At 39.8% G+C, this 14,441-nt stretch overlaps 1 protein-coding gene across 5 annotated transcripts in view; it reads left to right on the top strand.

Annotated features, from left to right (window-relative positions):
• The window catches only part of RBM33 (RNA binding motif protein 33), a 101,143-nt gene that overhangs the window by 71,468 nt on the left and 15,234 nt on the right, over positions 1-14,441 (top strand). For 2 of the 5 annotated variants that reach the window (XM_033068502.2, XM_033068679.2), the window contains exons 16-17: positions 9,722-9,922; positions 11,315-11,503. In XM_033068502.2, coding sequence (XP_032924393.1) covers positions 9,722-9,922; positions 11,315-11,503 — 390 coding nt within the window. Of the gene's footprint in view, positions 1-630; positions 1,166-9,721; positions 9,923-11,314; positions 11,504-14,441 lie in introns of those variants that run through there. The other 3 variants (XM_033068589.2, XM_033068763.2, XM_033068848.1) reach the window with 3 other exon arrangements.

Consider the following 14,441-nt stretch of genomic DNA (forward strand, 5'->3'; position numbering starts at 1 on the left):
ACTTCAAAATGTGATCATAAAATTACAGAAAATGAGTATTGAACTAATTTGTCTTGAAGTGGGGGGATGAACTCTAGTACTCCTGACAGATTTGTCCAGCCTTTTTCTGAGATCTCATTATTGCAGATTTCCCAGGTCATCTATTCCAGAATCAAATGTGTATATTTAGGAGAATTTTCTTAGTGACCAAATCACATTTTCTTGCTGTAATTTTGCATTTCTGACTATTTGTATTACACTTGAAGGGAGATGGGGAAGAATTTCTCTCTTCATGCTTCTCTTTTTAAAGATATCTTAACTGAGCTCTAATATCTTTCATTCTCTCTTGATGAGTCATGTTTTCTAACACCTTGGCTCTTTGTGGTGCTCTTTTGGCTCTCTGGCATCAATCTGTTTGTTAAGAGTTCTAGTACCAAATGCAATTGAATTCCTTAAGTCAATATATTGAGAGTTGTTCTAGTCCTGGAAGAACAGGTTTGTACCAGCAATAACCTTAGAGATCTTAAGATCATATAAAATGTGTGCTGAACATGTTTTCTATTTAGTTGGAGGTTCTGTGGTAAATTACAATATCTTAAAATCTCTGTATCATTGTCATCTTATGTTGTTGTTGAATGATTTCTCTCTTAGCCAGAAAATGTCCTGCCATGCTCAGAGAGCTGTGTGTCTGTCCCAAAGGCCTGAAAATGCTGATTCTTATGCTGCACCAAGAACACACCAATCTTTATCTCTGTGGAAGGCTGCACAATGAGGGTTTTTTTCATAAATACTTATATTGATAAAAATACATAAAAACCTTGGTGTTCCCTGTTGCACTACAAGCAGTATCTTATAAGTGAATCCTAATTCCTGAAAACCTGAAATACTTCATATGGAAAGCTTGGAAAAAGAGGTGGCAAGTTCTTCTGTTTGAAAAACCTGTCACAAAAAAAGGTCCTTGGATTGCAAAAACAAAATGAAAATGGAAGATGGACAACTTCAATCTTATTTCAAGCAACTGGGAAGTGTGAGATGAAATGGAGTTCTAAGTATGGAAAAAAGATAATGATTGAGATGATTGTTGTTTGATAATGTAACCTTATCAACCAACTTTGCTTTATGTTTGTACATGTTTCTACTTGCATGTATGTGTTCAAGATTAATTAAAATATTTGACTTGAAAGCTCTTTAGCGCCTTTCATCTCAATATGTCAGGAATTGGAAACACTATGAACTGTGGCATTTGTATGGGAAATTCATGTGGGAGCTCTGTCCCCAATCCTTTACAAAGGAACTCTTGCCCTGTAGGGTCCTATAAGTTTTTAAGAAATGGGAGAATGGCTTTGGTGTTTGTGTCCCACGGTTTGAACATGGACAGTGCCCATTGGGAGTGGCTGAGGAGCTGCAGGAGCCTTATCTGAATCCCCAGGGCAAAGTGGGCAAGACCTCTGAAGCAGCATTCGTGTCAGTGCTGTTGAAGAAGGACTCTGCGTGCCACAACCTGCAAGATTTCACTCTGGAAATATTTCACAAACTGATATTAATTTCATAATTGTGAGAAACTGTTGGAATGTGTCCAGGGGAGGCCACAAAGTTGGTAAGGGGGACTGGAGCACCTCCCCTCAAAAGACAGGCTGAGAAAGTTGGGGCTGTACTTCCTGGAGAAGAGAAGGCTCCAATCCAAGGAGACCTTATAGAACCTTTCTAAAGGGACTCCAAGAGAGCTGAAGAGGGACTTTTTACCGGGGCATGGAGTGATAGGACAAGGGGAATGGCTTCACACTGAAAAAGGGTGTATTTACATTGGATATTAGGAAGAAATTTTTTCCTGTGAGCATGATGAGGAGCTGGAGCAGGTTGCCCAGAGAAGCTGTGGATGCCAGATTAGATGGGGCTTTGAGCAACCTGGACTAGTGGAAGGTGTCCCTACCCATGGCAGGAATATTTGAAAATGAGAAATAAACTGTCCTCCCAGACCTCCAGTGAGGATGGTTCCTATAGAGACAGACTATTTCATGGGCTGGGGTCAGGAGGTGGGCTGTGCTGTACTCTTTAGGGCATATTTGATTACTGGGAAAAGGAGATAAAGGGGCATGTGTGGGCACACTTAGCAAGGGAAAATTAAGGTGATAGCCAAACCAGACACAGATAATACATTTCATAGACTTCTCATAAAATGTGTGAAAGGGGAAAGAGATATGTACCAAAATTGAATCTGACTTTGCTATGAATAACTTGGTTCTAAAGTGCAGTAAAGTATTTTCTGTTGCAGACTGCAGAACAGGTTTCTCCTTTTCCTCAGGAGACTTTGAAATTGTATGTTGAAGAAGAGTGCAGCTTGCTCCTGAACACCCAGAAAGCGCAGCGTTTGTTGCTTGTCACTCTTGTTAAGTCTCAAAGGAGAGTTTCTCTGCCATCATAAATGTTACAGTGCAGAATTCATATCTGTAGGATGTTGGTGTTACAGAGTATTTTGAAGCCCAGTTTTCTGATAAAGACAGCTGTGACACCACTAAAGTGCTTTACAAAGGGAGAGTCAGATTTCATATGAAAATGCAGTCTCTTTACTTGGGAGGCAAGCTTGCAGAGCTGTACAGTTGAATATTTTGAGAAGTCACATCCCTGTGTTGAAAAGTTGGACCTGTGGGAGGGAGTGGGGGTTGTCTTTACTAAGACTGTCCAGGAGCTTCAGGCAGGACTCAAGAGGGATTTGACTTGCCAGTAGTTTTAAACTTCAAGGAACATGAACTAGAAAGGCCAGACACGGTATGAGAAGGAAAGTTCTAGTTGTGCAGGTTTCTGATATCCAGTACTGGCTTTCTCTGCCATAACTGGTGTTATGGCTGGGAACAGCTGGGAAATGCTCCTCCAGGAGCTCTGGGCCATCACAAGTTTTGTATTGCTGATATTTTCCAACAGGAGCTTTTTCTCTTGGTCTTTCTCTGCATGTCCAGGCTTTGTTAAAATTCCCTATACAGAAATCTCTCAGACTGGCAGCTGAAAAGTGAACCAGGAAACTTTGCTTAAAATATTGTTTATCTACATTATATATCTTGCAACACAACACAAAAATGAAGGTATTTCTGGGAGTATTAGATATGCCTATTCCAAAACCTTGATTTTGCTGTAGGTTTGACATACAGTTTTTATTATTTTTTTCATAGTGAGTGGGTGGGTAGTTTAACTAAAAACCTTGTAGTTCTGATTCAACACGATTCAAGCTGTGCTTTTGTCACTCTCAGTGAAACTTCATGCAGCATGGGTATGGCTGGGACTCTCTTTGGTCATCCTTTTCCATGCCTTAGTTCTCCTTTATGGCAGATGAGGAGATACTTCAGTTAAGAATTGTGTTAGTACATGGGATTAAATGGAATTAGGGGCTTTTTCTGCAAGACGTTTTCTTCTTGCTGTTCTGACTTTTCATACACCATTAGGCACAGAAGATACTCATTACATCATGGCTCACTGGAGCAGTGTCTTCTTATCACAGGAAGGGAACTATTTCTGCATTTTATTTATTTATTGCTTAGTCTGGGTACTCTTGCTTGGGTTAAGTTTGGCCTATACAAAAATTTTAGGCTGGGAAAAATAACCCCTAAATCACTGACCAGCATCAGAAGTCTTTTTTTCTCTGGGGTGAACTGGGAATGATTTGGCTCTTTCATCACTTTTGTAGTCTGATGTAGCTTATTGCCTTGTGTACTTTGAGTCCAAACTAGCCCATTAATATGTCTTAAACCAGTTGTTAATGATGAGCTGTCTATTGATAGAGTGGCATTTTTTAGCCTGATGGGAGAGCAGTTTTCTTAACTACTGCAATTCCTAAGAAAAAAAACCCAGAAGAACCTTTTAAAGGTCCTAGAAGGCCTGGAAAAAATAAAAAAGGTCTCCAGGTGTTTCTCATTGGCATTTGACAGATTGAAAACAGATCGTCAACTGTTCAGAAACAGTGCTTGGTCATGTCACTCGGCTGTGGGATATTTGGCAAGTGATTAGGCTTCCTATTCCCAGGGCCCCAGTCTGTCAGCCAGCTGTAGCAAAGTGGTAAAGCATTTGGAGCACCAGTCAAAGAGAAATAGCTCATTATTAGGGGTTTGCTTTTAATACGTGTTCCTGATAATTGTAGTGAGAAAATACTGGTGTATATGGGGTGAAAGTCACAGTTGTTCTGTGTGGTTTTTGCTTTGCATTCCTTTCTCTTTGTTCTGTGGGGATCACAGCTGTCTTTGTAGGTATCTGTTCTGCTACAGTCAGTTGCAGTATCAGTAAATACAAGTGTACCTATGAAAACCTGTATAGCTCATGAGTAGTCATTTCTCTTGTATGAATTTAATAACTGAAAGGATGTTTTCCTCTCCCAACTACTGTGATACTTTAAAGGTACTAATTTCTAAAAATATTGACTTAAACTGGTAACAGATGAGGGGTTTCTCCTTTCTTACAAGAAATCAACCCCCATACAGTTTTGGACTGAGATTTCCCTACAAGATTTAAGTCTTCATCGTGCTAGAGAGAATTTGAGTTGCAATGCATCTCAGAAAAGCTGACAACATTTTGCTTCTCTGTGTTATTTTTACACAAATCAACCGGAGTTTATTTATTCCCTTATCCGGCATGCACATCCCTTTGCTATTGGACGATTTTGAATTAGCTTTACAAAGATTACATGGATAGACACAGCATTGTGGTAGTTAATAGAAACCTGTGCAGTGAGGTCTGTGGGCTGCAAGATCACTAACAGTGCCAATGACAGTGAAGTATGGCCTTATCGAAAGGAGAATTCATAAGAGGCTGCCCTGGGACACCGCACCACTGTCCTTCTGTGTATCCTGACAATGTTATCTGTCCTCTCAGTACGGAGTATCAAATGTCTGTCACGAGTACAGAAATTAATTTAATGTCACCTGAAGACATGCAATTAATCTTTTAGAGGTTTTCATAATACCTTTACAGAAAGAGTTGCCAGTTTGGCGGATTTGGATTTTGGGGTTTAGCAGAAGATAAGGAAAATTAATTTTTCATCAGGGTTAATACAAGCTAGCAGGGCCACAAAGGCTGAGAAAAATGGTTTGGGAATTTGTCAAGTGTTGTCACTCTAGAATAATGCTGCTTAACGTCTGATAGGTGTAATCAAGAGTTGAGATTTCTATAGAAGGGGATTAATCAATTTGCTCACTACAGAATGCAAGTTGGTGATACCATTCCTTCATGGGGTTTAAGAATGAAAATAAGATTTGATCTGTCAAATTGCAAGCAGCTCTGACAGTATCAATAGGCATTTTTATCAGTACATTTTAAAGCATTTGTTATAAATAAATTTGTCCTGCTAATGTTGGGGGCAAATAAACTTCATCTTCATCATAAAACTGTCATAATGATTATGACAGAGGGCTCCAGCTTGCTGAATTCAAGCAGTCCTTCATAAAATTCTGCTTTTAGAAGATTTGTGTTCTCATATTTGACAGAGTTCTTTCTATGTTGCTCAAAACACAACACTGACTATATATAGATCTGTATAGTGAAAGGCTGATGAAAAACAGCCTTGATAGGTATCAGTGAATTGGTTCTAAAAGCCACGGCCATTGAATGGCATCAGTTCTTTTTGTTAGTCTAGTTTCAGGTCAAACTGCAGATTCTTCCAGAGCAGAGGTTTGAAAAACATTTACCCATGCAAATCAAATCCTGTTACCTCAATCTTTTGAGCTTTCTTTATATATACACAGTATTTGAAATTAACCTGTTTTGGTACTGCTCACATCTTTCAGTACTTGAAATTTGAAAGATACTTTTTATACCTTCCCCTGAACAGAACTCCTGCAACTTAAAAAAAGGCATTTTCATTATTCCAGCTTTAATTGAGTAATAGAAAAGTTTCTTTTTGGAGAGCTCTTTCCTGGCCAGATCTTAAGCATGCAAACCTTTGTAGAACTTGGAAATTTGGAGCTTGAAACTCTGGATGATTTGTAATTTAGAAATTAAGGAGTGGACAATAAGAGGAAAATATTCTTCCATCATTGATTTGCAGACAAAGAATGAACATTCATTTTCTGCACAGGACTTTATAGGAAATTTGAAGTATAAAATCAGAGCTTGTATCAGTCAGTCCCAGGTCTCTGTGTTTGACTAAGGTGTTCTGCCCAGGGTCAGCATTTTGTACATCAAATTATGTTAGACAGGCCATGGTGATGAATAGATGTATCTCTGAAAAATTTAGTGCAGCCCTGTTCATTGTAAAATACTCTGGGAAAGAAAATGTATTTTGACATTTTAATACCTCCCTCTGTTGCTGCATATGTAAATCTGGGGAGGGCAGTGATGTAAGCTGATGAAAAATAACAATACAGAAATTGTCTTTAGGAAAAGCAAAAGTTGATTTAAGATGAGCTAGAGCTGAGACATTTTAAGTAGAAGAGATGTTAGCACTTCAGCTTCTGTGATTTAGATGTCATTTGGGGTAGCTACTGCAGTACAGCTTCAGTGCACTTACCTGCTTGCCTGTAATTTGCTCTTTTGGTGCCAGTTCATTGTACAGCTCATGAGGGAAAATCAGGAGTCAGCAAATGTAGAGTCATCTTTACAACTGTATGTCCTTCCCTCCAAAGTGTCAGAGTTCTCCTTGAGCATGTGACCTGTCAGTAATTTCTGAGGTTTTGGAGCTTGAAGTCCAGAAGTTAAAAAGCTCTTTTCAGGTGTTTTACTTGACTTGGTTCTTAATTGTTGTAGCCACTTCTTGTTGTCTTGTGTAGAAGTTTAAGGAATGATGGTGGTGGTGAGAGTAATTTGCCACTACATGGTACTACATAGGCTGTTCATTTTGGCTGGAGCAGTGTTTGTCCTTGCACTGTCATGTCTTCAACCAGTGAAAAAGGAATTGCTGCTGAAATGCTTCTTCTGTGTCATTTTGCTTGTTGGCACGTGTCACTTAGCGGTCACATTTGGTTTTTATTTCTTAAGAAAACCACCAGATTTTATCTTCAGTTGAAGCCAGGCTGCCAGGAACAGGAACTAATGTTCTTGCTGACTTGCTCAGCTCTGTTAGGCCTAGAGCACAGTGTCACTGACTCACAGACCTCTCTTGAGTGCTGCAGTTTTGTCTCTGCCTCCACTGTTCGAGGTGTCTCAAAACCAGGAAGTGTTCAGAGCAGTAATGTAAAAAAAGGGGTTGATCCAGTTCCTGTTCCTTTCCTTTTCTTCTTTTTGCAGGAGCAAGCAAAGCTTGTTCCATACCCTTTCTTTATTGTTTTCTGTAGGTTTTCTTGTTTCTGAAATGGATCAACTCATTAAAATGTTCAGAGCCTTCCACCTTTTCAGACTCTGGCAGAAGCATCTTGGTAGCAGCAAAGACCAATGGTGGCATTTGAGACCACAGCAGGGAACAAACCCCATCAGATTTTCCATCAGTGCAAACCAGTGTTGTGTGCTAATGCCTTTGACTCTGTTACAGTTCTCTGTTCAGTTTATACAGTTTTATTTGGTGATAATTGAGCTTGGTAGTTAAATATTGGGTGGTTGTTGGCCGTCCCAGACTTTTATGTGAAATGATTATTTGCTTTTGAAGTTTCAGTAATGAGCCTGTTGGATGTGTTTTGTACCTGAGGGCTTTGCTCTCAGATGCTCTTCCGATGTGCTGGGATCGTTTTCTGGTTTGGAAAGAAATGGTTGCAAACATTTATGGTTCTCACAGCAGGCATTTAGCAGAGATTAGATTTTAACTCCCAGTTATTGCATTTAAATTCCTCCTAGAATTTTTTTGTTCCTTTTAGTTTCATCATCTTCCAGCTGCTGTAGGGTTGAATAGAAGAAATTATCTGATCAAGGCATAGAGCTTATGGTGATGCTGATATCAGAATTAATACTAAAATGAGGAGGATTTAATGTTGTTAAGATTTTGTGCATATGTTTGGGTTTTTCAGGAGTGCTTTTGCATTTCTGAACACAAATAGAAGAAAACTGAAGGGAAAACTTTATAATTTCTCACTAATTGCTGCTCTCAAAGGTTTATATACAAAACTTTCAGGGAAGACTTGGTGCCATTCAGTTCACTAGAGAAAAAAAGCTGTTTGTAATTAGAGGTGGAAAAGACAGATGCAGATTTCTGTTGCAATCTCGTTTTGGACACTGGGCAAATGCCATGATGAGCTTCAGGATTTTCCCTATGACAGATTGTGCTTTTGAGTTGTAGTGAAAGGAGGTTCGAAGCTCATTTATCATGAGATTTATGTACTTGAGTTCTTGAGAAGTTGTGGTCTGCATATACTTTATAATGCAGAGGCCTTGATTTTGAGGTGTAAATTGTGAACTACTGAAACTTGCAAACATGAGACTGGCCTACTTACCACAGACTATTTCTTATCAAATCTTAGCTGAGGCTTAGTAACCAGTCCTCACTAGGTGTTTCTTTTGCTTTTCTTTAAGGTACTAATTTGTATTCGCAATGAAAATAATCTTGCTATTAGACCATAAGTCTGTTCCTTCTGCACCCTTGTGTTTTGTTTCCTTATCCATAAGAAATGTGCCAGTTAGCATGAAACCCTCTGGTTTGTGATGTGTTACAGATGCAAAAGGAGTTTTGGCTTGTGAATATTTAAGGGAAAGGGAAAAGAAAACCCTGTGTAAATAAAGATGCTTTCATAATATTTTACTTTTTTCCCTTAGACATGCCTTCTATTTGAGAGCTTTTGTGGGGTTACCAAAGGTTGGTTAGGGAGTTAGTCAAAGCCTTCCCCCTGCAGATAAAATGTTCTGTAGTATTTGAGGTCTTAAGTTGAAGTCCTGTCAAGGTATAGATGCTGCTGCTGAAACCATGCAATAATACAATGCACATCATAGATGCAAAAGTACCTGATATTTGTCAGACTCTGCTGGCTCTTACTCCATGGAATTTTCAGTGGTTGATCTAATCTGGACAGGCAGACACAAATTCAAGAATCACCTGTTTGTAGAAAAAGAAAACCCAAACTGTTTGGGTAGAGGAAGTGGAAGGGAGTAATTTCTCTCAGTGCTTTAAGCTCAAGGTTTTACTGTGCCTGATTGCACAAGAGATGTAATGGCAAGAGTTGTCTTGGAGAGAGAGAGACACTGAGATGGTGTTTTACTGTTTATGGTTACAAACACATATAATAAGAACTTTGTAAGGCAAACAAAAAACCTTGAGGAACTGTTCCAAGTACACTGTCTGAGGAAGGGGACTGCTTAAAAAGCTGCTGGTATAGAAGTTGGCAGAATGAGTATGCACTTCAAAATAAATACCAGTTTTTAACTAAAGGGAGGTTGGAGGTTTAAAGATGAACAGAGCATTTGCCTGATTGTTCCAGCCTCCATATTTCTTTACTCCTCCTTCTGCAATGTGTATGTCTCTCTTTGTATTTAAAAAAAAAAAAAAACAGAAAAATAATAAAACAATAACACACACCATAGTTTACATGTAACCTGGAAGGAAGAATGATTTGGAAAGAGGAGTTAAAACATCTTGTTCCTTTGTATATGAAGAGACATAATTGAGCATTGTAATTATAATAAAGCCTGAACAAAGTACACTGTTCTTCAGCTAGCACGGATTTCTTTTGGGCTGAAGTGCAATTTGCAGGCTGAGCCTTTGCACGCACCTGCCGCAGCCACCAGCTTGCTTCAGCAGGCAAAGCCCTGGACACTCTGTGAACGAGCTGGAACGTGGCAGGAGTGTGCTCAGGGCGAGGGTGTGCAGTGCCTGGACACTGAGCCGCTGTTGTGTTGTTGATCTCAGCAGGGGGGAGAGGATGCTGGCTTTTTTCACCCAGAGGGCCAACCCCAGCGGCCTCAGCAACCCCCGGAGCCGAAACAGCAGCCAGTGCGGAAGGTCACATTGACAAAGGGAGTGCAGCAGCACCAGCAGCAGCAGGCACAGATCCATTCACCAGCTCCTCAAGGAGTCAAAAACATCCAGGGAATCCATCAAGCTAAAAAGGTGATTTTTAGATGCATATTGCTGCTAGAAGTTTCACTGTCTAGCTGTGTTACTCTATTAATAACCAGCATTCTGTTTGTCAGCGCAGGGCTGCATGACCCAGGAGATGCATAATTGCATATAAAGCTTTTAATCTAGAGAGACTTGTTTGTACCCAGCACAGACTGGCAATGCCTGCAGGTTGCTTCATCTGCTGACGTTCTGGCCAGCTCAGCACTCCCTGGGGAAGTGCATGTGTCCCGAGACAGCTACTGGAGAGGATGGTAACCAATGTGCTTTAAAGCCAAATGGTTTTTTGAAGTTGTGTTTAAGATTTTATTTTAGCTGTTTCCTACATAGGTAGGAGCACACAGCAACTGTTTCAGGATGCTCTTTGCTGGGTCCCCAAAGTTGGTATCACTCAAAACAGCTGGTGATGTTGTAACTTGATTTTTACTCTGATCATGCACTGTAGGAGGCAGGGAAGGGTCAGGGTGGCAGTGATGTGTGCCTTCTCAGCATTTGCAGGCTGGCACACTCCTTGAAAGTAGCTGGTATTTTGGCTTTTAAGTTAGTTCTTGGTTTTGAACTGTTGGCCATAATCTTCCTGCTTCATGTAAGGATAAAGTTTTGTTGCTTATGTTTAAGGGTATGAAAATTTATTATCCATCATAGGCTTTCCAAGTAAGAATCAAGAAATTCTGTTGAATGTTCACTCAATGTTAAGTGTTAACTCTGTTTAATGTTTGTTACTCTGTTTCATTGTTATTTTTCCACTCTCTGATTGTTCAGCATTTAATTTTAAAGAATTAAATCCATGCATTTCCTGCTCCAGAGTACAGGGGAGTGGAAGGCAAAAAGTTATTTTGAAGTTATTTAGCCTTACACAAATAAAACTCCATTCTGGTAACTCACCAAGAGTTGGTAGCAGTGGGGATTGAAGGTGCTTGAAGCACTTTGCTGGTCTTGTGAGTACATTAAATTTAACTGTGGGTTAAGAACAGATAAAGGAGAGGGATCACCTACTGGGTTTTTTTGTCCAGACTCAAAATGTGGGAGCTGAACACATGCTGCTAATGTGATCAGTGTTGAAAACCAGGCTATATATTTTTGTCTGAGGTCCTCCACTACTTGATTGATCAATTTGTGCTAGAACTGAGGATTCTAGGATGAGTGCAGTATATATAAATCAGTATATAACTTGTTACCCTGCTAAAAGAGGTTTGTATGAGCAGTGGATGAATCTTAATAAGTGGCCTTTCAAATCGGCAAACAGCAACAAACTCTTTTAAATCAATGTGTACTTTAATCAAGTCTTCAAGTAAATAGCCAACTTTTATATCCTCTGTCAAGTGCAGCAAGCAGAGTCAGTGGGTAAGTAAATCAAAATACTGTTACTTTTGTTGTTGGCAGGTCATTATGCACGGCAGAGGCAGAGGAGTAGCAGGCCAGATGGGCCGAGGACGCTTGATGCCAAATAAACAGAACCTGCGAGTGGTGGAGTGCAAACCTCAGCCCTGTATTGTGTCAGTTGAAGGGCTTTCTTCATCAACTACTGATGTCCAACTGAAAAACCTGCTGATGTCAGTGGGACCCATTCAGGTAGGTCAACCTTGGTTTATCATTTTTGTGCCAAAAGGCTTTCATTCCGGAAAGCTCAATTAATTCCCTGACACTAAATACAATGCGTGTTTATTGGGAATTTATGTTTGAAGGCACCCCCACCCACACAAGCTACACCTGGTAGCAAAGACAAGCACGTGATGATACTGCAGCACAGGAGGCACGGTAGGATTTTGCTAACCATCACATTCCTGCTGCAAAATTCTCCTTCATTTTGGAGTTCCTGTGCTGTGTTATTTTCTTAGGCAATACAAGCCTGTCCTTTCTGTGAGGCTGTTAAAGGCAGATGGTCATATCAAAGCCAAATGTATTTTGGGTGCTGTCCTTGTTTATTGTCGACTTGCACCTACTGTCCTTTTTGACATTTACCTTTTCCTGTCACTGCACTCCTGAGGTACAAACACCTAATGACCCAGGGACATTTTATACCATGTAGCATCCTCTACTTTTTCAGGTGAAAACACAGTCTTCTATGGAGGATTTTATTGATCCTTAATTTTTTAGAAGGGTCTCTTCATAGGGACCTGTGAGCAAGGTTATGACATGCACACACTGTTGTATCTGCTGTGCAGCTTCTGTTCACAAACTGCCTCCTGGAACCAATGTGTCAGTTAAATGACTTGAGGAAAGCAGGAGGTTTTCAAAGCAGTGAAAGGCTTAGGAGGCCCTGTCTGACTTACTGTTACTGCGTTTAAAAGTATCAGTCAATGAATAATGAAAAATACAGGTGAGAAATATTTTTTCCTTTTGACAGGAACAACATTTTCAGACAAATGCAATGCATGAATTGGAGATGTTCTGTGAGACTTCTTTATTACTGGGATCCTCTCTCTGTTGCAAAGCACACTGGTCTCCTAAAGATGAACACTCTGCCTCACTTGTTCCTAATTTAGTAAATGGAATAATGCTGAATTATTTACGTCATCAATTCAGAGAGGTTTAATTTGTTTGGGAAAGCAAAACTACCCTTGCAAAATACTTTGTACCTTCGTGTTCTCTAGTACTCTTGGAAATTATTCATACAGTTCCAAAGCACATTTATTCAGTGTTTACTTGCTAAATCTTGCATGAGAATATTAGAAGGAGATTAATAGAAACCCAACAAGGAAATCTCACAATTGAGAGAAGTTATTGAGAATGTGCTAAAAAATTTATTCAGTACTTGCTGTTTCATAGCAGACTCCAAACCCCAGTCTCTCAATTCAATGTCACAGGCCAATTTAGAAGGATGTACTTACAGGAGAAAAAACAATGACTAATTTTCTAGTGGGATTTGATGCATATCTATGCCCTCCAGAACTTGTATTCTTGCAGCAGCATCAACTGTACCTTTGGAAAGAATACTTTCTGAATCATCATCCATTTTCACCTTACAAGAAATCTAGAAGTAGTACTTGAACAAGATGCTTGAATTTAGCTAATGATGCAGTATGCTCTTGTGCTAATTCTGCACTTGAATTTCAAGTCTGATTTGTAGAAAGCTGAGACTAAATTTTACAAGTATGAATGGTGAGATATACAGGAAAAAAGTGATATTTTTGTAGGAAGAATATGAGACTGGTTCCACCATCTGTAATACTTAGCTTTTTCATTTTGGTTTTTAATGGTACCATAAGTGGCACCACAGAAGTGTTAATGCACCAAATAAGGAAGATACAGCAACAATTTTAAGAGGCTTGGAGGACAAGAATAGAAAACATGTCTGAAAATCTGCATTGTTGCTATCTACAGCAATTAATTTTATACAGGTGGTGCTAGATTTGCAAAGATTTTTTGTATCCTTGAAGTACACAAGTGGATTTTCTCCTGGCTGTAAATTAATGTTTTAACTGTTGCTTTTGCTCAGTGCTGTACAAAATCCCCTGCAGCTGGGAGGGTTGGGAAGCTCTGATAGCAATGGGATACTCAATTATTTCCTCATTCTTCCTTTAATAAGTGTTTCATGTAAGGCATTTTGCAGGGAGGAGTGCTGAAGTGAGCTGCTGCAGAGAGCCCAGAAGTGGCTGAAAGGGCTCTTTCCATGCAGGCTTTGGGGGTTCCTGTGTGAGGACAGTGTGTATGAGAGGCAGGGACCAGAGCAAGCACATCTTGGGTAGTGCAGAGCTCTGGTCCTCTAAGGTGAAATGTTGTATCTTGATAGACAAATAGGAGGGATTTAGGGAGGTGGCAGTTGTGAGAAAATAGCAAGGTGTGAAATTCTAGCTGCTTTTGTTGAAATTAGGCAAAGTGCCCTTGTTTTTAGCTAGTGTCTGATGGAGTTGAAGAAATAGTAAGAGGAGGGAAAGGTTAGTCAGTTCTGTCTGACTCAGTCCAAGATGTAGAATATCCTGTCTTCAGCTGTTGACTACATCCACCAAAATTTTCCTTAAGGAACTGAACTCTTTTGAGATCAAGATTTTTCATTTTATTTATCTCCAGGGGAAATAAGTGTGTTGAACTCATGCTTACATTTTTTTGCAACTGTAAAGGAAATTAAATCAAAAATTCAGGAGTTTTCTTCATATCTGGATAGTGTCTTGAAATGACACATATCCAACCCCCAAATCCCTGGTTAAAGGTAAGGATTCACAAACTTTGGGACTTACATCTCTGATGTTAAACAAGCACTTCGCTTCAAAGCAAGGTGCAAATACAACTCAGACATCCAAGTATCTCATGTATCAATTTCAGCTACAGTCAGGATGGGAATGTGGGAGTTGCTGCACTGACAGCTCCCAGAGAGTAGGAAGAAATACTTCCAAGGATCTCTTTGCTCTTTGACAAGAAGAATAGACCATGAGCACTTTTCCCACCTGGTAGAGAACCTCTGCTTAGTCTTCACCTTCCATGCTGGAGCATCTGTAAAGCAGCTGATCCCCCACCAGCTCTTGTTTCCAAATATCCTGAATTTGTTACAGTGGGGTCATCCTGTGTGTCT

This window comes from Catharus ustulatus, chromosome 1, assembly GCF_009819885.2.
Source record: "Catharus ustulatus isolate bCatUst1 chromosome 1, bCatUst1.pri.v2, whole genome shotgun sequence".
NCBI classification, from domain to species: domain Eukaryota; kingdom Metazoa; phylum Chordata; class Aves; order Passeriformes; family Turdidae; genus Catharus; species Catharus ustulatus.